The sequence below is a fragment of the Notothenia rossii genome (genome assembly GCF_949606895.1).
Source record: "Notothenia rossii genome assembly, chromosome: 9".
NCBI classification, from domain to species: domain Eukaryota; kingdom Metazoa; phylum Chordata; class Actinopteri; order Perciformes; family Nototheniidae; genus Notothenia; species Notothenia rossii.
In genome coordinates this window covers 153,482-178,959 of record NC_136907.1, presented here as the reverse complement: position 1 = coordinate 178,959, position 25,478 = coordinate 153,482, and the positions used below count along the sequence as shown (strand labels likewise).

At 42.6% G+C, this 25,478-nt stretch overlaps 2 protein-coding genes across 2 annotated transcripts in view; both read left to right on the top strand.

Annotated features, from left to right (window-relative positions):
* Positions 1-15,042, top strand: part of LOC307018822 (solute carrier family 22 member 6-like) — a 19,654-nt gene extending 4,612 nt beyond the window's left edge. The window contains exons 5-15 of the mRNA XM_079649264.1: positions 506-609; positions 797-951; positions 5,864-6,032; positions 7,948-8,071; positions 8,850-8,965; positions 9,395-9,449; positions 10,143-10,302; positions 10,479-10,587; positions 10,749-10,827; positions 10,964-11,091; positions 11,340-15,042. Of these exons, the coding sequence (XP_079505390.1) occupies positions 506-609; positions 797-951; positions 5,864-6,032; positions 7,948-8,071; positions 8,850-8,965; positions 9,395-9,449; positions 10,143-10,302; positions 10,479-10,587; positions 10,749-10,827; positions 10,964-11,091; positions 11,340-11,469 (1,329 nt within the window). The 3' untranslated portion in view covers positions 11,470-15,042. The remainder of the gene's footprint in view (positions 1-505; positions 610-796; positions 952-5,863; positions 6,033-7,947; positions 8,072-8,849; positions 8,966-9,394; positions 9,450-10,142; positions 10,303-10,478; positions 10,588-10,748; positions 10,828-10,963; positions 11,092-11,339) is intronic.
* A 2,375-nt stretch (positions 15,043-17,417) lies between these two features.
* LOC307019616 (uncharacterized protein) lies at positions 17,418-19,043 on the top strand. Its single transcript, XM_079650615.1, has 2 exons — positions 17,418-17,810; positions 18,147-19,043. Exons 1-2 carry the CDS (start codon positions 17,641-17,643, stop codon positions 18,448-18,450), a joined length of 474 nt encoding a protein of 157 aa, XP_079506741.1. The 5' UTR covers positions 17,418-17,640; the 3' UTR covers positions 18,451-19,043.
* The last annotated feature ends 6,435 nt before the right edge of the window (positions 19,044-25,478 follow it).

Below are 25,478 nucleotides of genomic sequence, written 5' to 3'. Positions count from 1 at the left end.
TGTCTCTCTCCTGTCTGTCTCTCACCTGTTTGTTTCTCACCTGTCTGTCTCTCTCCTGTCTGTCTCTCTCATGTCTGTCTCTCACCTGTCTGTCTCTCTCCTGTCTGTCTCTCTCCTGTCTGTCTCTCTCCTGTCTGTCTCTCTCCTGTCTCTCTCTCTCCTCTCTATCTCTGACCTGTCTGTCTCTCACCTGTCTGTCTCTCTCCTGTCTGTCTCTCTCCTGTCTGTCTCTCTCCTGTCTGTCTCTCTCCTGTCTCTCTCTCTCCTCTCTATCTCTGACCTGTCTGTCTCTCTCATGTCTGTCTCTCACCTGTCTGTCTCTCTCCTGTCTGTCTCTCTCCTGTCTGTCTCTCACCTGTTTGTTTCTCTCCTGTCTGTCTCTCACCTGTCTGTCTCTGAATTGTCTCTCTCTCTCCTGTCTGTCTCTCTTCTGTCTGTCTCTCACCTGTCTGTCACTCACCTGTCTGTTTCTCACCTGTCTGTCTCTCACCTGTCTGTCTATCAGTGGGACCTGGTCTGTGGTTTCCGGCCTCTCAAACAGATGATCCAGACCATCTATATGGGGGGCGTTCTGACAGGAGCCATTGTGTACGGAGGGCTGTCAGACAGGTACAAACACACACACACACACACACACACACACACACACACACACACACACACACACACACACACACACACACACACACACACACACACACACACACACACACACACACACACACACACACACACACACACACACACACACACACACACGAACTGTGAGCAGCAGCCAATCAGAATGTGTCCTCAGGTATGGGAGGCGGTCTGTGCTGATCTGGTCCTACCTGCAGCTGGGGGTCCTGGGGTGCAGCTCGGCTTTCCTTCCCTCGTACTCCACCTACTGCGCCTTCAGGTTCCTGAGCGGCATGGCTGTCTCTGGAGTCATTATGAACGGATTCTCTCTGAGTACTGTCTACCTGCTACCTGTCTGTCTGTCTGTCTGTCTGTCTGTCTGTCTGTCTGTCTGTCTGTCTGTCTGTCTGTCTGTCTGTCTGCTACCTTCAGTCTGTCTGTCTGTCTGTCTGTCTGTCTGCCTGCTACCTTCAGTCTGTCTGTCTGTCTGTCTGTCTGTCTGTCTGCCTGTCTGTCTGTCTACCTGTTTGTCTGTCTACCTGTTACCTGTCTGTCTGTCTGTCTGTCTGTCTGTCTGTCTGTCTGTCTGTCTGTCTGTCTGTCTGCTACCTTCAGTCTGTCTGTCTGTCTGTCTGTCTGTCTGTCTGCCTGCTACCTTCAGTCTGTCTGTCTGTCTACCTGCTGTCTGTCTACCTGTTTGTCTGTCTACCTGTTTGTCTGTCTACCTGTTACCTGTCTGTCTGTCTGTCTACCCGCTGTCTGTCTACCTGTCTGTCTGCCTGTCTACCTGTTTGTCTGAACGGAGTCTCTCTGAGTACTGTCTACCTGCTACTAACTGTCCTTAGACCCTTTGTCCTCAGACCCTCTGTCCTTAGACCCTCTGTGCTTAGACCTTCACATCGTACAAGGAAAAAATTCCAGAGAAACCCACAGTTTAAAGGGGAACATGGGGAAACCTCAGGGAGAGCAGCAGAGGAGGGATCCCTCTCCCAGGACGGACAGACGTGCAATAGATGCCTTGTGTAAATCCAAGAGATAATACATTTACAACATAGGTAGACCGAATGTTTGGAAATGCATGTGTCTGTAATAAGAAGATGAATCCACGAGGATGTCAACAATCTTGTGGGAGCCATCAGGGAAGTAGTATGGTGAGAGTCAGGCAGGACCGCAGAGACAGGTTCAGCCCAGAGTCCTGCATCGGGTCGGGTATCCGCGGGTACCCGACGGGTGACCCGCAAAAAAGGTGATTCGCGGGTAGTATTTTTTCAAACACTTTTTTCCGGGTTCGGTTCTGGGTAAAACAAAGATGATGCGGGTCGGGTCGCGGGTGTTGCATAATAAATATATTAAAATAATATTAATTTTGTTTAATGTTTAAATCCTCAGACCTCTCCCCCGCGGGACCGTGCATAATCATAACCTCTGCAGCGCATCAATCTGCTTCTGAGCACGCCACATTCTGAATGGCTGAGGTGAAGTTCTCTACGGAGAATACAGCATTTTCCAACACTTCCTCAAGAGCGAAACCCAACGTCTGGGAGGCTTTTGGTGTCCTCCTAGATGCAGAAAATAACCAACATCCCAGGCTTTTTGAGACAAATATGCAACTGCATGTGTTAATAATTGCGCGTTTTCACTGCTCATATATATATGCGGGTTCGGGTCGGGTTGTGGATCCTGTGCCGACAGGTCGGGTCGGGTTGCGGAATTAATTGGTAATATGTGCGGGTGCGGGGCGGGAGCGGGTCTTGAAAATCAGACCCGTGCAGGACTCTGGTTCAGCCACGACTCAAAGTCCAGGACTCAGATCCAGTGCTCAGGATTGAGGATCCAGGACTCAGGACCACAGCAAGAGGATTAGCCTCGACTCAGGATCCCGGCGTAGATATAGACACCAAAAAGAGATTTGGGGGAAGCTGGGTTGATCGGAACATGAGAGTACAAAGGTACAGACAGCCAGAAGGAAGAAGTAAGGTGTCCTCCGACAGCAGGGGCGGACTGGTCATCTGTAGAATCTGGAGAACCACAGAATGGCCGGTCGTCAAGGCCGGCCGGCCCTTTAAAAAAATGGTGTTTAACGTCATCATGTAAGTTGCTCTGACGGCCGACAGAGGGCGACAGCGGCCGCTAATGCAGTTGTGTGGTTCTTATCTGTCAAATAATCACACACGAAGAAGAAAAAAGACCGGCCACACGAAGAGAAGGGATTAGACGCCGCGGCAGACGGGGAGAAGGAAAAAACATGGATACAAATCTAAGAAAACGAAAAGAAAAAGGTGGGGCCGAGAAGGCAAGAGAAGAAAAGGTGAAATCACTCGCAGCAGGTGAAGCTGCTACAAGCACTATCAGCAGCAGCTTAGAACAAGTGCACGATGATGAAGAGGATGATGAGGGCGCGAGTTCAGATATACAGCCAGCCTCCTGCGTTCATGATGAGAGACAGAGTTGAGCTGCTGGAAGAACCAGCTCAACTGGCACACGTGCAGGCAAGAGCAAGAGGTGGGTGAGGAGTAATCCCCTGAACTCAGTCACGTTTTCTCCTGAAGGCCCTGTTTTTTTGGATTGTAGTTATAATTGTAATAAATAAATAAAAACACTTTGTTTAGTTTCGGTAATTATTCTGCCGGCCCGTCTCTCCCCCATTCTCATTGAGTATTTTACAAAGAGTGAAACAGCGCCCCTCTAGATGTTATGGTGAAACAGTAGATTGCACTCTCTGTTGCGAGAGGAGGCTAGCCGAAATTGGCTTCCCTTGGTGAAAAGAAATGGAGGGATTGACCAATCAGATGAGGCTCACGTCATGCCTCACAATCCAATCAAATCGCATCAACTTCAGTTCGTACTGTAACTGTCATCACCGCCCTTAGAAAGTAGCAAGCAACTGAAGCAAGTGCAATTATGGAGGGTGGAGATTTGGAGTATTCCCTCAAAAACTATTTTACTAAACTTCCGCCACAGCAGCAACTAAAAATGAAATCTGATGACAGGCCAATGCCCAAACTGGAGCTGTGTACAGAGAGGGGAAAAGGAGCGAATCGGACGTAAAACTTTAAATAATAAACAGCAGATTTCTAAAATTTGACATTTCATGTGGCCGGACTGGGTCAGCTTCCAGGGCTGAGTTTTAGTCCCAGTCCGCCCCTGCCCGACAGTCCAAGCCTATAGCAGCTAAACTAACGTGTCTACATACATGCACTCCCTTAGGATAGGTTGAGGGGAAAGGGTAGCAAGTAAGAAGTAGGAAACAGAGGTGGAGAGGCACACGCAGGGAGAGAGGTCCCCACTGGAACCTGAACTGTTCAGAGGTAGGAGTGGGTCAGTGACTACGTTCCACACTCCCCGGCCGGGCTAAGCCTCTCTGCAACCTGTTACCCTCTAATAAACCTCCAGAGGTCAGAGAGGGGAAAGGTTTGGATAAAGAGAAAATAGAACGAATAGATTAAAGGAGTAGAGAGTATGAGAAGTAGAGAGAGAATAGATTTAGAAGAATGATAAGTAGTTATAACCTTAGTTTTAAATATAAGATCCAAGCTTTTAGGATTTAAGTGAAAGAGCAAGAACCAAAATGTAGGTGAAGAGGCACAGCGTGTCTGCATCAAAGCACTCTCGTTTGGTCATTTTATCACTCTAAGCTTTATCAAAAGAGGTTGTAAGCGTAATCTTAAAAACGAACACAAACTGGAACCTGATTCCTCAAAAGTGGAGCTTGATAAGAAGAGGCTAGAAGGCCAGAGAGAAGAAGTGAGTCTTCAGTGTAGATTTAAAAACCCCTAGGGTCTGGGCCGACCTCACATGGAGGGGCAGAGTGTTCCAGAGCCTGGGACCAGCTGAAGGCTCGGTGCCCTCGGGTTTTGAGCCTGGTCTGGGGCACTACCAGCAGCAGCTGGTCAGCAGACCTTAAGGCTCTGGGGTGTAGCGCTGGAGGAGTTCAGCTATATAGGCCGGAGCCAGCCCATTTAGGGCTTTAAAACAAATAAAAGGATTTTAAAATCAGTTCTGAACCGAACTGGAAGCCAGTGCAGTGAGGCCAGAGTTGGGGGGATGTGGTCACGCTCTTTGTGGCCAGTCAGAAGACGTGCAGCGGCGTTCTGCACTAGCTGCAGGCGTCTGATTGAGGCCTGATCCGTACCCACGTACAGAGCGTTGCAGTAATCCAGTCTCGAGGTAACAAAGGCGTTAATAACCCTTTCTAGGTCTTTAAAAGATAAAAACGACTTGGTCTTGGCCAATAGTCTACTGAAGGTCACTCCAAGGTTCGTGACAGAGGGGAGGATGTTTTTATTGAGGGAGCCCAGAATACCAACCGGAGAGGCTGGAGGTCGGGGTCCAAAAAAGATGACCTCGGTCTTGCTCTCGTTGAGGTTGAGGAAGTTTTGGCTCAGCCAGGATTTGATCTCTGCTAAGCAGTCCATCAACTGCTGTAGTGAGTTGACATTTGAATTGAGAGGCAGATATATCTGTACATCGTCGGCGTAGCAGTGGAAAGGGAGGTTGTGTTTTGTGAGAATTGAACCTAGGGGCAGTATGGACAGTAGAAAAAGGATGGGGCCCAGAATCGAGCCTTGGGGAACCCCACTGGTAAGAGGGGCTTTGGCAGAGGAGAAGGCACCTAGCTGCACTGAGAAGAAAGATGGTACCTGTTTGTCTGTCTGTCTGTCTGAACGGAGTCTCTGAGTACCTCTCTACCTGCTACCTGTCTGTCTGTCTGTCTGTCTGTCTGTCTGTCTGTCTGTCTGTCTATCTGTCTGTCTCTGGAGTTATTCAGAACGGAGTCTCTCTGAGTACCTGTCTACCTGCTACCTGTCTCTCTAACAACCTGTCTCTCTCTAACCACCTGTCTGTCTCTAACCACCTGTCTGCCTCTAACCACCTGTCTGTCTCTAACCACCTGTCTGCCTCTAACCACCTGTCTCTCTCTAACCACCTGTCTCTCTCTAACCACCTGTCTCTCTCTAACCACCTGTCTCTCTAACCACCTGTCTGCCTCTAACCACTTGTCTCTCTCTAACCACCTGTCTGTCTCTAACCACCTGTCTGTCTCTCTAACCACCTGTCTGCCTCTAACCACCTGTCTCTCTCTAACCACCTGTCTGTCTCTCTAACCACCTGTCTCTCTCTAACCACCTGTCTCTCTAACCACCTGTCTCTCTCTAACCACCTGTCTCTCTCTAACCACCTGTCTCTCTAACCACCTGTCTGCCTCTAACCACCTGTCTCTCTCTAACTACCTGTCTGTCTGCAGAGGTGGAGTGGATCCCCACCAAACAGAGGACTCTGGTTGGAACTCTCACTTCCTTCTTCTTCACGTTTGGTCAGATGATCCTGGCGGGGCTTGCCTATTGGCTGAGAGACTGGAGGAAACTTCAGCTGGTGGTGTGTCTGCCCCAGTTCCTGTTCTTCTCCTACTCCTGGTCAGTGCCTTTCAAAATAAAAGCCTCTGCCTCAGTTCCTGTTCTTCTCCTACGCCTGGTCAGTGCCTTTCACAATAAAAGCCTCTAGCCCAGTTCCTGTTCTTCTCCTATGCCTGGTCAGTGCCTTTCAAAATAAAAGCCTCTGCCCGAGATCCTGTTCTTCTCCTACGCCTGGTCAGTGCCTTTCAAAATAAAAGCCTCTGCCCCAGTTCCTGTTCTTCGCCTACTCCTGGCCAGTGCCTTTCACAATAAAAGCCTCTGCCCCAGTTCCTGTTCTTCTCCTACTCCTGGCCAGTGCCTTTCACAATAAAAGCCTCTGTCCAGGTTCCAGTTCTGCTCCTACTCCTGGCCAGTGCCTTTCAAAATAAAAGCCTCTGCCCCAGTTCCTGTTCTTCTCCTACAGCTGGCCAGTGCCTTTCACAATAAAAGCCTCTGTCCAGGTTCCAGTTCTGCTCCTACTCCTGGCCAGTGCCTTTCAAAATAAAAGCCTCTGCCCCAGTTCCTGTTCTTCTCCTACAGTTAGCCAGTGCCTTTCACAATAAAAGCCTCTGCCCCAGTTCCTGTTCTTCTCCTATGCCTGGTCAGTGCCTTTCAAAATAAAAGCCTCCGCCCGAGATCCTGTTCTTCTCCTACGCCTGGTCAGTGCCTTTCAAAATAAAAGCCTCTGCCCCAGTTCCTGTTCTCCGCCTACTCCTGGCCAGTGCCTTTCACAATAAAAGCCTCTGCCCCAGTTCCTGTTCTTCTCCTACTCCTGGCCAGTGCCTTTCAAAATAAAAGCCTCTGCCCCAGTTCCTGTTCTTCTCCTACAGTTGGCCAGTGCCTTTCATAATAAAAGCCTCTGCCCCAGTTCCTGTTTTTCTCCTACAGTTGGCCAGTGCCTTTCACAATAAAAGCCTCTGCCCCAGTTCCTGTTCTTCTCCTACAGCTGGCCAGTGCCTTTCACAATAAAAGCCTCTGCCCAGGTTCCTGTTCTTCTCCTACTCCTGGCCAGTGCCTTTCACAATAAAAGCCTCTGCCCCAGTTCCTGTTCTTCTCCTACAGTTAGCCAGTGCCTTTCACAATAAAAGCCTCTGCCCCAGTTCCTGTTCTTCTCCTACAGTTAGCCAGTGCCTTTCACAATAAAAGCCTCTGCCCCAGTTCCTGTTCTTCTCCTACTCCTGGCCAGTGCCTTTCAAAAATAAAAGCATCAGGAGGTTCTGCTCAATGATTGGTCTGGCTTTTCTGCTCTCTGATTGCTCAGGTGGTTCTGCTCTCTGATTGGTCAGGTGGCTCTGCTCTCTGATTGGTCAGGTGGATCTTCTCTCTGATTGCTCAGGTGGTTCTGCTCTCTGATTGGTCAGGTGGTTCTGCTCTCTGATTGGTCAGGGGTTTCTTCTCTCTGATTGTTCTGGAGGTTCTGTTCTCTGATTGGTCAGGTGGTTCTTCTCTCTGATTGCTCAGGTGGTTCTACTCTCTGATTGGTCAGGTGGCTCTGCTCTCTGATTGGTCAGGTGGATCTTCTCTCTGATTGCTCAGGTGGTTCTGCTCTCTGATTGGTCAGGTGGTTCTGCTCTCTGATTGGTCAGGGGTTTCTTCTCTCTGATTGTTCTGGAGGTTCTGTTCTCTGATTGGTCAGGTGGTTCTTCTCTCTGATTGCTCAGGTGGTTCTACTCTCTGATTGGTCAGTTGGTTCTGCTCTCTGATTGGTCAGGTTGTTCTTCTCTCTGATTGCTCTGGAGGTTCTGCTCTCTGATTGGTTAGGAGGTTCTGCTCTCTGATTGGTCAGGTGGTTCGGCTCTCTGATTGGTCAGGTGGCTCTGCTCTCTGATTGGTCAGGTGGTTCTGCTCACTGATTGGTCAGGTGGTTCTTCTCTCTGATTGCTCAGGAGGTTCTGCTCTCTGATTGCTCAGGTGGCTCTGCTCTCTGATTGGTCAGGTGGTTCTCGGAGTCGGCCCGCTGGTTGGTTCTGAATCGTCGTTCTGAAGACGCTCTGAAGTCTCTGCACCGAGTCGCTCGAGTCAACGGGAAGAAAGACATCAAGGACACGTTAACGCTGGAGGTAAGCTGTCAACTGTCCTTCATACATTTAGAGATGTCTACTGTCCAATGAGAAGCTGAGCTCGGCAATGTGTGACCTGTGATGTCCAATGAGAATCTGAGTTCGGCACCGTGTGACCTGTGATGTCCAATGAGAATCTGAGTTCGGCACCGTGTGACCTGTGATGTCCAATGAGAAGCTGAGCTCGGCACCGTGTGACCTGTGATGTCCAAGGAGACGCTGAGCTCGGCACCCTGTGACCTGTGATGTCCAATGAGACGCTGAGCTCGGCTTTCTGTGACCTGTGCTGTCCAATGAGACGCTGAGCTCGGCACCCTGTGACCTGTGATGTCCAATGAGAAGCTGAGCTCGGCACTGTGTGACCTGTGATGTCCAATGAGAAGCTGAGCTCGGCACCGTGTGACCTGTGATGTCCAATGAGAAGCTGAGCTCGGCACCGTGTGACCTGTGATGACCAATGAGAATCTGAGTTCGGCACCGTGTGACCTGTGATGTCCAATGAGAGGCTGAGCTCGGCACCCTGTGACCTGTGATGTCCAATGAGACGCTGACCTCGGCACTGTGTGACCTGTGATGTCCAATGAGAAGCTGAGCTCGGCACTGTGTGACCTTTGATGTCCAATGAGACGCTGAGCTCGGCACCGTGTGACCTGTGATGTCCAATGAGAAGCTGAGCTCGGCACCCTGTGACCTTGATGTCCAATGAGAAGCTGAGCTTGGCACCCTGTGACCTGTGATGTCCAATGAGAAACTGAGCTTGGCACCGTGTGACCCGCAGGTGCTGCACTCCCACATGAAGAAGGAGATGGAGTTGAGCCGCTTAACCTTCACGGCGTACGACCTTCTGAGGACGAGACAAATGAGACGCATCTCCATCTGCCTGCTGGTCGTCTGGTGGGAGTTTAATAAACCTTATTAACATAAACACACCTTCATTAACACCTTCATTAACACATCCACACCTTCATTAACACATCCACACCTTCATTAACACATCCACACCTTCATTAACATATCCACACCTTCATTAACACCTTCATTAACACATCCACATCTTCATTAACACCTTCATTAACACATCTACATCTTCATTAACACCTTCATTAACACATCCACACCTGTAAAACCCTTTATTGTTCTGCTATCAGCTGACAGAGTAGAGAAACAATAAGCTTATGTAACACAGATACACATGTCAGATAGCAGCAGTGTGTTTACATTATTATTATATATCTAAATGATATATTTTGCATTATATATTTATATAATTATATATCTATGTACATAAAGTTATGCCCGTCTGACAGTGATGTCATCCTGCAGGTTTGCCACCAGCTTTGCGTATTATGGTCTGGCGATGGACCTGCAGAAGTTTGGGGTGAGTCACATGATTACCACTGATGCTACATGTAAGCTAACAGCAGCTAAGCTAACACTTCCTGTTACTCTCTGAATGTTTTCACTAACAGAGACATACAATCAAATGACATCAGAAAGAACAAACATACCTCCTCCTGTCTCACCTGTTCCTGTCTCACCTGTCCTCCTGTCTCACCTGTTCCTGTACCACCTGTCCAACCTGTCTCCATCCCACCTGTCCAACCTGTCTCCATCCCACCTGTCCAACCTGTCTCCATCCAACCTGTCTCGATCCCACCTGTCTCACCTGTTCCTGTCTCACCTGTCCTCCTGTCTCACCTGTTCCTGTCCCACCTGTCCAACCTGTCTCACCTGTTCCTGTCTGTCCTGTCCAACCTGTTCCTGTCCCACCTGTCCAACCTGTCTCACCTGTTCCTGTCCGTCCTGTCCAACCTGTTCCTGTCCCACCTGTCCAACCTGTCTCTGTCCCACCTGTCTCACCTGTCCTCCTGTCTCACCTGTCCTCCTGTCTCACCTGTCCTCCTGTCTCACCTGTTCCTGTTTCACCTGTCCTCCTGTCTCACCTGTTCCTGTCCCACCTGTCCAACCTGTCTCACCTGTTCCTGTCCCACCTGTCCAACCTGTTCCTGTCCCACCTGTCCAACCTGTCTCCGTCCCACCTGTCCAACCTGTCTCCATCCCACCTGTCCAGGTGGGTATCTACCAGATCCAGCTGATCTTCGGGGCCATGGATTTTCCCGCCAAGCTGTTGGCTCTGGGCATGCTCAGTTACCTGGGGAGACGCGTCTCTCAGGCCACCTGCCTGTTCGTCTCCGCCCTCTTCATCTTCGCCAACATCCTAGTCCCTGCAGGTAACACACACACACACACACACACACACACACACACACACACACACACACACACACACACACACACACACACACACACACACACACACACACACACACACACACACACACACACACACACACACACACACACAGAGTGTAATGAGGTGTGAGAGACAAGTGTACTCCCCCCACAGACATGCAGACGGTTCGCACCACGCTGGCCTGTCTGGGTAAATGCTTCACCTCGGCCTCCTTCACCACTGTGTACCTATACACAGGTGAGCTGTACCCCACCGTGCTCAGGTGAGCCCCCGTACATATTTAAATACATACAGTATACATACATTACACAGCCATGCATCATCTCTGTGTGTGTGTGTGTGTGTGTATGTGTGTGTGTGTGTGTGTGTGTGTGTGTGTGTGTGTGTGTGTGTGTGTGTGTGTGTGTGTGTGTGTGTGTGCAGGCAGACAGGAATGGGCTTTGTTTCCACCATGGCGAGGGTCGGCAGCATGGCGGCGCCCGCGGTCCTGATCCTTGATGAGGTCTCTCGTTGAACATGTTATCATTATTGTTGTTGTTGTTTTTTGTCCCATGTTTGTAAGTACGTCCAGGAGTCAGATGCATCTTCCCCTTCCTACGTAATTCATGCTAACCCTTCTGATGGACTACATTTCCCAGGTACTCCCTGCCCTGCCCAGTGTTGTTTACGGGGGGGCGGCGGTGATAGCCAGCGTCTTCGCCTGCTTCCTGCCGGAGACGCTCAACAAGCCGCTGCCCGACACCATCGAGGACGTGGAGGAGAACGGGTAAGCTAACGGCTAGCAGCTTAATTTGTCGCTCTGTAAGATAGCTGAATCAGCTGTGCTAGTGTTAGCAGTGCCAGCATTGTAAGTATAACCTTTGTTAGCATTATCAGCCGGGACAGGGTCATCGGTGTAGCTTTGTTAACAGAGTTATTCTTATTAGCTCTGAAAGGGTATATATATCCCTGTTAGCTTTATTAACAGAGTTAGCTGTGTTAGCATCCTTGCTTATATACATTGTTTTTGTTCAGGTTGGAAACAAACCTAGCCCCTCTCCAACCAGAAGCAGGCGTGGCTTTGAAAAAGGGCGTGGCCACAACAGAGGGCGTGGCTTTAAAAGAACTGAAGGAAGCAGAGGGGAGTGGCCTCAACGCTCTCTGACCAATCACATGGACCCTGACCCCCCCAATGCTCTGACCAATCACACGGACCCTGACCCCCCCAATGCTCTGACCAATCACACGGACCCTGACCCCCCCCAATGCTCTGACCAATCACACGGACCCTGACCCCCCCCAATGCTCTTACCAATCACAAGGACCCTGAACCAGATGTATTCTTTGCCCCCTCTCTTTGAGCATCGTTCATCCTTCAAAAAGTAAAATAAATGTCACAATTATTAAATAACTTTAATAATTATTTCCCCCAATACACGTTACTATGTTTGGATCAGATATGTGGGGCAGTCAAGCAACGTGTAAGAAGCCTCATCCCAAAGTGAGCTTGTAGTCTTAAAGGTCCCATGTCATGCTTTTCCGGTTCTTGCCCGTCCCCTTGTGTGTTATGAAGGTTATCTGCATGTGAACGGTCTGCAGAGTCAAAACCCTCAGAGTACACCCTGTAGGGAGTAACACTCTAACACAGAGAAGACCTGTCTGCCCCAGAACGCCTCGTTGGGGATTTCTCTTTTTACATTTGTTTCTTCCGGGAACCAGAACGGACCAATACGCGGAGCTCCTCACACACCAGGAGGGGTGGGGACCTTTAGCGTACATTTTCAACTAACAGGGAGTCCCATTGACTTGCACAGAGCTCCATGGTTGGTAATAGACGAGTTGGGATGGCGGAGAAATGCTCTCCGCAGACCCATTCTCACAGCGTTATAAACCTTTTTCTTACTCAATATCAAGCCACACTCAGGGGCGGATCTAGAAAAACATTCATGAGGTTGCCAGAGGGTGGCACGAGATTTTGAGGGGTGGCATCCCCTGGCAGAAGTATATGCTGATTTAATCACAGTCATATCAATTAATGTTAACTCGGAAAGCCACAATATTGATATTTTGACACAATAACATTAGGTGACATTATTGTGGCACATCAGTAAAGCCTTTAATATAAATAAATAAGGTGGCAGACAAAATGTAATGAATTTTAACTGATCAATAACTGAATGAGTTTGTCTCACTCTTAGACCGTCAGGGGTACCAAATCTATGCAGACTGCTGCAATAAGTACATTAATTAACTGTCTCATCGATGTTTGTCTGAATTAATATGATACTATTAACAATCATATTATTCCAATCAGCTGTCAATCACTGTTAAGATTCACATATTCATTTATTATTAAATAAACTATATTTTTTGGAGAGTTAAAGATGAACGTTCCTCAAGATTCTTGCTCACCCTCCTTCAAATTTGAAAGACAAGTAATTACTATTGTGTATCAAAAGATTGAAACAGCGCCCCACAACTTTACTGCAAACAGTTACAACCTGGACTTTACATCAGAAAGAACAAACACTAAAGAAATGACTAACTGCATCAGTTAGGGTTAGAAAACGTGTATTCAGCTAAAACATATACATCGCTGCAGTTATGATCCAGTGGAGAGTCCTTACCTACTGGCCTGTTAAATCAAAGTGGTTACTTTCTGTTGGCTGGGCAGTGTAGTTTTACACACCTTCTGATTTGACTTTCTCAGGACTTGAAACAGTTCTTTGGGGGCAGACCCCCACAAAGACAAACATATATTTACTCACATACAAGGTCATCATCTTAACAGTTTGTTATTCTCATCGAGTCATCCGTGAGCAGAGCATCAAGCTGGCATGCCTCAGCTGAATGTGGCGATTAGCATCTTGATCAGCAAAACGCCTCACAACGTATTACGATCTAAAGCTATGGTGCATTTTGATTCAATGCTGAGCACAGCCTGAAGAACATATCGAGGATTAAAAAACTAATGTCTCAACAGGACTTAGAAAAGCTTGTTCATGCTTTTATCTTTAGTAGACTCGACTACTGCAATAGTGTATTCCAACCCAGTCTCACAAAAAAACGTGTAATAACTACGTTGGTCCACAACGTAGGACGTAGTATTTCTACAACACGCCTCTGAAATTGTAAGATCCCTACGTTTTTGTTCACCATTCATTCCAATGGCTGGCGTCTATGTCACGTGATCTTCACATGTCTCCCTGCAGAAAAAAAAAATATGGCCGACCTTTGTTTTATTCTCGGTGTAAAATGCCTATTTTAAAGTTAGTTTGGACATTAAAATGCGTTTTGATGTCATTTGATGCGAGAAATATGAGTTGTTATTTCAGATGATGTGTGCAATGGATGGACATGATCTTTAGTTTGCTATTTATTACGAAGATTACTTCAGGAAATTGTGTCTATACAACGTTTTCATTGTCACCAAGGTGGTTGCTAGGGACGCTGCTATCGATATTATTTCTGTTATGTTGGGTAACTTTTTAATGGTGTTATCTTTATTGCTACCCCCTTCCCCGTCAATGTATAGTGTTGGTCCACAGCGCAAACGTATTAGTTTAACAAGATCCGCATCTAAAGATACGTTATTTTCTCCTGTGCAATTCCAGTCTCACATCTCACATCACATCGTCATTAACAAATACCGAAAACATTTAAAAAAATAAAATAATACTTTATTCCGAGTGTGCTTGCTTTTCTCTTTGAAGGTCATCACATAACGGCATTTAATACACGGTTCGGCTGCATTACATATTACAGATCTGCCGTAGTTCTCTATTTACAGAGCCCTGCTGAGAGGACTTCTAGACAAACATGAGGAACTGCCGCCAAAACTGAAAACGTGACGTGGATCATAAACATATCAACAATTAAACAACATCTTCCATTTCTTTTCACACAATACGTCTCTTAGGATCAACACTAATTAGGCTGACTTTTATATTTGATCCAATCAGTAGATAGGCTGTATTTACACCATAAAGGTGAACAGCTGATAGAAAGGGACACCTGGTGGTTAAAGCATGTTATTGAATTTCATTATTTTTATTATTAGATATTAATAGGATCCCTATAAAGTATATTCATTACTCGTTATTCTCTACTAATAGTTCATTAAAGACTGTATATAATGACTATTTTGGACATCCCTTTCAAGACTTCAAGATTTTCTAAGGTTTATTGACATCATATTCACAAACGGTGTAGTTATGCAATGAATGAAAAACTTTGTGTATACCTCCAGCAATGTTAACTATGTTGAAGCACTTATTTTAACTGATATTATATATATGTATTATACTCTTATAAGATGTATATAGATAGAATAAGAAATGTGCAGAATGACAGTTTAATGGTGGAGGTATACACACATATTGATAGATGTCTTGTGATGCACTGTTGAGGAACCTGTGACCCAAGTTTTTAATCTCCGGCCTCGTCAGGTATTGCAAAATCAATAAATCAATAAATATAGCTTTTAATTGAGCTGCTCATATTCGAACTACAGTATGCCTTTTAAACATGTACTGTATACCTGTGGTGTTTATTTTTATTATTTTATTATCTTTGCTTTTGTAATGCCTGTTATAAAATGACATTATATGTGTTTTTACTGTATGTATTCCTAAAAAGTATTTTAATTTGTTTTGTGAAGCACTTTGAATTGTTGCGTACAGAAAAGTGCTATATAAATAAACTTGCCTTGCAGCCAAACCTGACAGGCTCGTCTCTGTCACTGTAGACTGCACATACTGTACCTCATTCCTCCCGTCTACTTGGATCCGAAATGCTTCTCGTTTTGCGCCGTCCCCCCGTTCAAATGAAATCGCCGCCAATCATATTTCCAGGCTCGCGCCAGGGCCGGGGGAGGGGTTACAAGGCTCGCGTCTTGTGCTGCATTCACTTGCTCTCGGACATTTGAGATTTTCTCCAACAAGCCGTGTAGGACAGAGAGTGAATACACATACTAGAGATGCTGTATGAGAAACCAATGAGAGTTTGGAACATTGAACAATGTAAATCTATTCTAGTAGACCTCAACAATGGAATTATGACCAGTAGGAATGGCCATGACATGGGACCTTTAATGTTAGCGTGTGTGCTTAGCTGTGAACACAGTGGGATGGGGGACCAAAGCGTCCCCGTTTCCGGAGGCCGGTACCCGGTTGAAACTCCCAAAAATGTTCCCTTTTTTGAAAGTGCGTTAAAAAACAGAGCAAGGTGAAATCAAATGTTACATGTCAGTAAAAACAGAGTAACAGTGTTGTGCCTGTTTGTAGTGTTAGCGTATTTCTTCTTCTACTACTTCTTCTTCTTCTTCTTCTTCTTCTTCTTCTTCTTCTTCTTCTTCTTCTACCTCTTCTAATTCAATGTACCTGCCCGCGAGATATTGCACAAAAGAAACTCGGCTAGTAGTGTCAACTAAATCCATAGTATTAAAACAAAAGTGCTTTAAACGAGGTAAGTTACGAATTGATGTTCTCAATGGCTAAAGACCTTGCCACACGAGGATGATAAGGATAACGGACCGCAAACCTTATCAAAAAAGTCTTCCGTCCACACGCAACAGGCACCAAAACCGCGAAGGTTCACACAAGACCGCTCGAAAGCGCTGGAGACGCTGTAGTACATATGCCAGGCCTGTAAGTGACGCTGTAGTCTGCCACAAAAGCAGCAAAGAAGGCTTCATGGTTGCCATGGCTCTATCGTGACTATGGGATTACGACTTAATTGTCTTAATGTACATTATGTAATTTCATATTCTATCTACATGGATACAGACTTCTTGCACTGCTTTTTAATTGTATTTCTGTATGTTATTCTATTTGTTGCTCTAATGGAGGAGCTCAGGTCAGGAGAATGTCCTTTCTCCGTGTCTCCGTGTCTCCGTGTCTCTGCGGCTCCACTGTAGCTGCTGAGCATCTGATGATAACACCTTTGAATCATGAATCCTGAACTGCAGATCTACACACTCTTCTTCTTAAACATTTGTACATTTAAACATTTATTACATTTCAACAGTAAAACATATCAACATTAACCTCTTAAGCACGAGGGCCCCTCCGATCGGCGCTCGTGAACGTTTTTTTCTCGAGACTTTCTCTCAGGGCTTCTTAACATTTATGAAACTATTAATGTTCCATACCCAATTAACGGGAAGAAACTCCGCTAACTAACAATATGAACCATTTTTAGCTAAAAGAAACATAAGAGTAATACCAAGCCTCTGAATGAGCCCTGAGCGAAAAAATGCTAATTAATGCTAACGCATTTTTGCACAGAACTCACGGTAGAAATGCCCTTATTACTTATCGTCACTGCACAAACAAGATATCGACTAGCAAGCTGAGGCTCCACAGATTCCACACATGTAATGTGTTACCTTTCTACTAACGGTATCTCGGCACCGAAACCGTAGTTTCAAATACACATTGGTGGTTTCTGACTTCGGCTCGTTGTCAGCCGGTAACCAGCTGCCCAGACATTTCGAGGGGAAAAAGGATGGAAACGGGGCGTTCGGGTGCCGTGGGAAGAACCTCCGTTTATTCACGTTCTTCAGACTAATCAGTTACATTGACACTGTATTGCATACATACAGACTAGTTACTTTTCCTTTTCTTACCACTTTCGTCTCTCTCTTCATAACTCCGCACTTCGCCTTGGCCATCACATTTTACACACACAGAGACTCCAAAACCCACAACCCCTTGCGGCTGCTACTCTTAAAGTGACAGACCAAGCCTGTAACAAATGTCATCACTGTACGACCAGAATTCGCGGAGCTATCAGCCAGAAAAGAGAAAGAAAACAACATACGGTTTCAAAACCATAACAATTTCTACGTCTTACCTCTTTTGATTTGTGATCCAAAGTTGTGTTCAACGGAATAAAAACGCCGCTCAAGGTTAATCCAATGTCTTTGTGTCACGTAGATATTTTTACTGATAATCCACCATCATATTTATGGCAATATACTGGGTATAAAGTTTTGCCGTCCAGGCTTGTACTTCGGATTATGCTTCGTTTGCTTCTCTATTACGTCCGCTATGGTAATGTTTACGTGGATTTGGGAACTGCCCCTCGATTCTATTGGATGTAATGGTTAAGAAAAAGGTGTAAATCACACAAATCGACCAATGGGTTCCAGAAATATGGTCCTGCGTAAAGTATGAGGAATGCCAGCCAGTCTCTACGCAGTGTTTACTACGTAAGGAAGCAGGAATCGCAGCAGGACCCAGAGCGCACGCGGCACAGAGCAGACAGCAGATAACAGAGCAGATTACAAGATTTGCGTTTAGGACTTTTTCTGTACTTTGACTTTTGTCAAATAATGGCTCACAGGAAAGAGATGCTTAGTACTTTACAGGCAATGGAAATTGTGAGTAATGTTGACAGTGATGCAGATATGTTACCTGTTGATTCTGACGACGAGGATCTCCTGCAGCCAGAACGGAACCTGGACCGTTGTGACTCTGATGACGAACTTCCACCACGGGAAAGGTATGTAATCTCTCTGCTTTCATCTATTACTTATTTATTTGGTGTACGATTATTCACATAGTAAATAAAAGCATCTGATAAATGAAATGTAATGTAAATTCACATGCAAAATGGTATGTTTGGCAGGAATTAGATGAATTATTTACAAAAATACCAAATAGTGTTTCTTGTCTGTTACATTTACTAAAGTATAGGCCAGTGAATGAATATATTATATTACATTCCATTGTAATGGAATGAAATATTCATCTATAGTCACTAAATGTATTCATTCACACGGAAAATGCTGACTGTGAGGGATTTCTATATTTTCCTGTCAATTATCATTTTCTCAAGCCTCGTCCCCGTTCACAACCGATCGGACTACTGGAGGGAGAAATGGCCATGTAACTTCCAATTCCCAGCTAATGCGATGTCCCGGGACCGCTTCGGAGCCATCATGTGGTCACTGCACATGAGCGACCCTGAAGAAGACGAGGAAAACGATCGCAAAAGGAACACCGCTGAGTACGACAGACTTTTCAAGATCAAGCCCCTTTACACGGACATCGTTACTGCCTGCAAAGCCCATTTCCATCCCTATCGGAACATTTCCATAGATGAAAGGATGGTGGCATCCAAGGTCCCTGCATCAGCATAAAGCAGTACACGAAGGACAAGCCAACAAAGTGGGGGTTCAAACTGTTTGTGCTGGCGGACTCCTCAACGGCATACACCTGGAACTTCTTTGTGTACACGGGGAAGAGCACGTTCCTCCCAGGTCGTGGACTCAGCTACTCCTCTGTGACCGACCTCCTGCCCCTCCTTCTGCTCGGTCAGGGCTACACATCTTTATTGACAACTTCTACACCAGCCCTGCCCTCTTTGAGGATTTGTCCACAAAAAAATTGGCTGTTGTGGGACCATTCGAAAAAATCGAATTGGTTTCCCACAGACGGAGTTGAATGACCTAAAAAAGTCTGAAAGGGGAGATCTGCGGTGGATAAGAAAAAACATACTGCTGTTCGTAAAGTGGATGGACAGCCGTGAAGTGTCCATGTGCTCCACAGTGCATGCAGCCTTCAGTGGACTGACTGTCTGGAGGAAAGTGAAACGGGCTGGTGTGTGGCAGACTAAGACCGTTCCCGTTCCTGACGCTGTGTTGGACTGCAACCGAAGCATGGGTGGCGTGGATGTGTCTGACGCTTTATTGGGTACTACAGCGTTCACCACAAAACCATGAAATGTCATGTTGGTTAAACATAGGGTAAATTAATATACCTGTATTAAAGGAAATATTCACATTAACAACAATGTCATGTTTCTTTGACATAACATAGTTGTGTGTCTTTAACATAATGTAATAGTTTTGAGTACACACGGTTTTAATATGTGCAACCGATGTCCATGTTAAAATCATGTGAATCCAACAGCCTTTTTTTTCAGTGTATACTAATGAGTACAACTTTGTACGGAGCCAGACCATAGACTGTATATATACACATCAGCGTTGCAAGCTCATTTCCATTGGTTTCAATGGAGACGTGCACTGCAGCACCTCTCACCGCTCGTCATGTGACGAGGAACAACCAATCACAACCGAGAAACATCTCAACTTCCGTAAACACAAGTGTACGGCAAATATGGAAGATAAGTTCATTTCACAGCGGGTGGATCGTAACCCTTACTTGATCTGTCTGGCATGTCCCCCATATTCATGGTATGTGCACCGCTGCTAAAATGTAACACAATCATTAATATCCTCCACTTTCCAGTATCAAGTGTTGCTTTCCGGGACACACCCCCACACACAATATTATGTCTCTGTTTTGATCTGTGTGTATTTACGGTATTTACATGAACACAGAGCAGATCAAAGCAGATACATATACACCGTTTTTTAGGGAAAACACTGCGGTCCCACAGACAATATTGTAATATATATCTTTAATAATCAATACCTTAAATGGGTAAAGATGGTCGCTTAACGTAGCCTACTACCGTACAACCTGCCTCAGCGCCCCTAACAGTCGGCACAAGAGTAGACATGCAGAGCCGGACCGACGCAGTAAAGTTCTACACCGCCTGACAGCAGACATGAAACAATCATTTAAAACAAGACGTACCGCAAACATGCCGCAGGCTCATCCATCAGCTATGACTCCCCCTCCCCACTGAGCTCGGTTTAATGTGCATCACTTTGGGCAAGGTTCATAGTTTTAAAATATAAGTGTAGAGGCGATGAATGGGAGTCGGCGGCGGCGTGTGGAGTATGGAACTCCACACTTTATTTTCCATTAGTTTACAGAAAGGTAGGAACAACTTAATTACATGCTACTCAAGCTAGAATGATAACAAACCACAGGTGCGCTACCTAACAGGTCCGTGGCGCAACACATTCTCTATAACACAGTGAATGATGTCCCGTAATGTTACACCAAAAAAGCAAGCAACTGCCGGACTTACGCTCTACAAATACTCACAGTATAAAAACATGTTAAACACGAGTCAATCAATATAAACTCACCTTATGATTTTCATTGCTTTATCCATGTTTATGACAATGTTTACAAATTGACAGCTGTATTTACGTTGCTTGTTGTAACTGTAAATGTGAACTCTGCTTTTTGCAAACAATGCGTCTGATAACCTGTAACTATGACGAACATTTGATGACATTAAATAACTTTAAATAACTTTTACCTTGTAGAGATGTTCTCGGGACAGAACCAGCTTACTCCTCTGATGCAGGAAGAAAAAATGGTGGACCCCTCCCCCCCCCTTTGCTTAAAAAAGAAAAGCTTCAACATTTTCAAATAAAGATTTTTAGCAATTTGTTCTGCTTTTCCTCTTGTCCATTAAAGTGCCATATTGTTCAAGTTAAATTATGAAACCATTAAAAGTAGGGTTTTGAGTCCGACCATTTTGATTTGTGAATGAAATATTTGTCAATAATAAGAAGCTGAGTAATCGGCTGCAGAGCAAGCTGCTGACGTATGTGCTCAGTGGGCGGAGTTACAGAGACAAACATAACTTTTTTCTTATTTCTTAACATGATTGAGATTTATAGAATGTACAGCCCTCAAGATTAACATACAGTAGTTCTACATGATTGATTCATGTTTCGATGAGAAGCATGAATCAATTCTTTCTCATATATTAACTGCATATTTGCAAATTGAACAACCCCACTTTCCCCTTTTTTTCAGTGTGCATTCTGTGCCTTACGGCCCCTACACACGGCGGCGTGCGTTGCCGTTTCAACGCTTCTGCCCATTCACTTTGAATGGGGTGACGTCACGATTCGCCAAACTGCATTGTGGGAGCAAAGCGTAGCTTCTCTCGCGGTGCTCGCTGCAAAAATTGAGCAATGTTCTACTTTTGCCGCCTCGATGGAGGCGTCATCCAATCAAATCCCGTTTATGCAAATCTGCCAGTACAAGCGCTAGCCAATCAAACTACGTGTATGCTGGGAGAGCCAGACCGCAGGTCATTTCCTCATGCCAAAAAATGGAGGAGAAATTAATCATAGCGGTAGGGAATCACCCGGTGCTGTATGATCAGTCCCTGTTCATCTACCGGGATACAAACTGGAGGAGCCAGGCATGGAGGGGGGGGGGGCAGAGACAGTGGGTGGAACTGGTAGGTTTTCGCCTGTTGGGGAGTTTATATCCAGTTTACTTCGTTTGACTGGACAGCTAGCAGGCATAGACAGTATTTAGCCAGCATGGAATGTTGCGTAAAATAGCACCATAGACATTAATGTCATAAATGTTCATCATATAAAGTGTGACATGTAAAACCTTTTATGCAATTGACAGGAGAGATTCATGTGATTGGTTGTTAGTCGCGTTGCTCGCGTAAACTCCCCAAGCTCAAGACACGCCCACCACCAAGCGGCAACGCAAGCCGCCGTGTGTAGGGGCCGTCATTGTCTTCATACCCGCTGTAACCGCTCTCAAGGTGTCAAAAACCACAAGCACCTTCTCTGCATGCTAGCTGGAACTTCTACGCTTTTATTGCACCATCTAGAATGTGTGTGTGTATAGGTCAAAAGTTCAGGATGTTCTGTCTAGCTTCACAGGCCTGATCTCACATGTCTGAAACAACAAAGAAGGAAACATACATCCTTTCCATTCACAGCCAATGTAGCATCTTTTTACAATGGTAAGCTTAATAGAGGTAGGTGAGGCAAAGGTCAGGTCTGACACGAACACTTACACGGCAGAACTGTCAGCAGAATTTGTTGTGTTAATGGCATTTTCGAGCCTGAAGCCTGAAAAACAGGCTCAGGGTTTAACAGGTTAAAACATTTCAACAGTAAAACATTTCAACACTAAAACATTTCAACATTAAAACATTTCAACAGTAAAACATTTCAACATTAAAACATTTCAACATTTCAACATTTCAACATTTCAACATTTCAACATTAAAACATTTCAACATTTCAACATTTCAACATTAAAACATTTCAACAGTAAAACATTTCAACATTAAAACATTTCAACATTAAAACATTTCAACACTAAAACATTTCAACATTAAAACATTTCAACACTAAAACATTTCAACATTAAAACATTTCAACAGTAAAACATTTCAACACTAAAACATTTCAACATTAAAACATTTCAACATTTCAACATTTCAACATTTCAACATTTCAACATTAAAACATTTCAACACTAAAACATTTCAACAGTAAAACATTTCAACACTAAAACATTTCAACATTAAAACATTTCAACATTTCAACATTTCAACATTTCAACATTTCAACAGTAAAACATTTCAACACTAAAACATTTCAACATTAAAACATTTCAACATTTCAACATTTCAACATTTCAACATTTCAACAGTAAAACATTTCAACACTAAAACATTTCAACACTAAAACATTTCAACATTAAAACATTTCAACAGTAAAACATTTCAACACTAAAACATTTCAACATTAAAACATTTCAACAGTAAAACATTTCAACAGTAAAACATTTCAACATTAAAACATTTCAACAGTAAAACATTTCAACATTAAAACATTTCAACATTAAAACATTTCAACATTAAAACATTTCAACAGTAAAACATTTCAACATTAAAACATTTCAACATTAAAACATTTCAACATTTCAACATTTCAACATTAAAACATTTCAACAATAAAACATTTCAACATTAAAACATTTCAACATTAAAACATTTCAACATTTCAACATTTCAACATTTCAACAGTAAAACATTTCAACATTTCAACATTTCAACATTAAAACATTTCAACATTAAAACATTTCAACAGTAAAACATTTCAACATTAAAACATTTCAACATTAAAACATTTCAACATTAAAACATTTCAACATTAAAAAATTTCAACATTAAAACATTTCAACAGTAAAACATTTCAACATTAAAACATTTCAACATTAAAACATTTCAACATTTCAACATTAAAACATTTCAACAGTAAAACATTTCAACATTAAAACATTTCAACATTAAAACATTTCAACATTAAAACATTTCAACATTAAAACATTTCAACATTAAAACATTTCAACAGTAAAACATTTCAACAGTAAAACATTTCAACATTAAAACATTTCAACATTAAAACATTTCAACATTAAAACATTTCAACATTAAAACATTTCAACATTAAAACATTTCAACATTAAAACATTTCAACAGTAAAACATTTCAACATTAAAACATTTCAACATTAAAACATTTCAACATTAAAACATTTCAACATTAAAACATTTCAACAGTAAAACATTTCAACATTAAAACATTTCAACAGTAAAACATTTCAACAGTAAAACATTTCAACAGTAAAACATTTCAACATTAAAACATTTCAACATTAAAACATTTCAACAGTAAAACATTTCAACATTAAAACATTTCAACATTAAAACATTTCAACATTAAAACATTTCAACAGTAAAACATTTCAACAGTAAAACATTTCAACATTAAAACATTTCAACAGTAAAACATTTCAACATTAAAACATTTCAACATTAAAACATTTCAACAGTAAAACATTTCAACATTAAAACATTTCAACATTAAAACATTTCAACATTAAAACATTTCAACAGTAAAACATTTCAACATTAAAACATTTCAACATTAAAACATTTCAACAGTAAAACATTTCAACATTAAAACATTTCAACAGTAAAACATTTCAACATTAAAACATTTCAACATTAAAACATTTCAACATTTCAACATTTCAACATTTCAACAGTAAAACATTTCAACATTAAAACATTTCAACATTAAAACATTTCAACATTAAAACATTTCAACAGTAAAACATTTCAACAGTAAAACATTTCAACATTAAAACATTTCAACAGTAAAACATTTCAACAGTAAAACATTTCAACAGTAAAACATTTCAACATTAAAACATTTCAACAGTAAAACATTTCAACATTAAAACATTTCAACATTAAAACATTTCAACAGTAAAACATTTCAACATTAAAACATTTCAACATTAAAACATTTCAACAGTAAAACATTTCAACAGTAAAACATTTCAACATTAAAACATTTCAACATTAAAACATTTCAACAGTAAAACATTTCAACATTAAAACATTTCAACAGTAAAACATTTCAACAGTAAAACATTTCAACAGTAAAACATTTCAACATTAAAACATTTCAACAGTAAAACATTTCAACATTAAAACATTTCAACATTAAAACATTTCAACAGTAAAACATTTCAACATTAAAACATTTCAACATTAAAACATTTCAACAGTAAAACATTTCAACATTAAAACATTTCAACATTAAAACATTTCAACAGTAAAACATTTCAACATTAAAACATTTCAACATTAAAACATTTCAACAGTAAAACATTTCAACATTAAAACATTTCAACATTAAAACATTTCAACAGTAAAACATTTCAACATTAAAACATTTCAACATTAAAACATTTCAACATTAAAACATTTCAACATTAAAACATTTCAACAGTAAAACATTTCAACATTAAAACATTTCAACATTAAAACATTTCAACATTAAAACATTTCAACATTAAAACATTTCAACATTAAAACATTTCAACAGTAAAACATTTCAACATTAAAACATTTCAACAGTAAAACATTTCAACATTAAAACATTTCAACAGTAAAACATTTCAACAGTAAAACATTTCAACAGTAAAACATTTCAACATTAAAACATTTCAACATTAAAACATTTCAACATTAAAACATTTCAACATTAAAACATTTCAACAGTAAAACATTTCAACATTAAAACATTTCAACATTAAAACATTTCAACAGTAAAACATTTCAACATTAAAACATTTCAACATTTCAACAGTAAAACATTTCAACAGTAAAACATTTCAACATTAAAACATTTCAACATTAAAACATTTCAACAGTAAAACATTTCAACAGTAAAACATTTCAACATTAAAACATTTCAACATTAAAACATTTCAACAGTAAAACATTTCAACATTAAAACATTTCAACATTAAAACATTTCAACATTAAAACATTTCAACAGTAAAACATTTCAACATTAAAACATTTCAACAGTAAAACATTTCAACAGTAAAACATTTCAACATTAAACAGGGTTGATCTGAGCCTTCATGTAACAGAGCCTCAGAGGTTGGACTCCTGC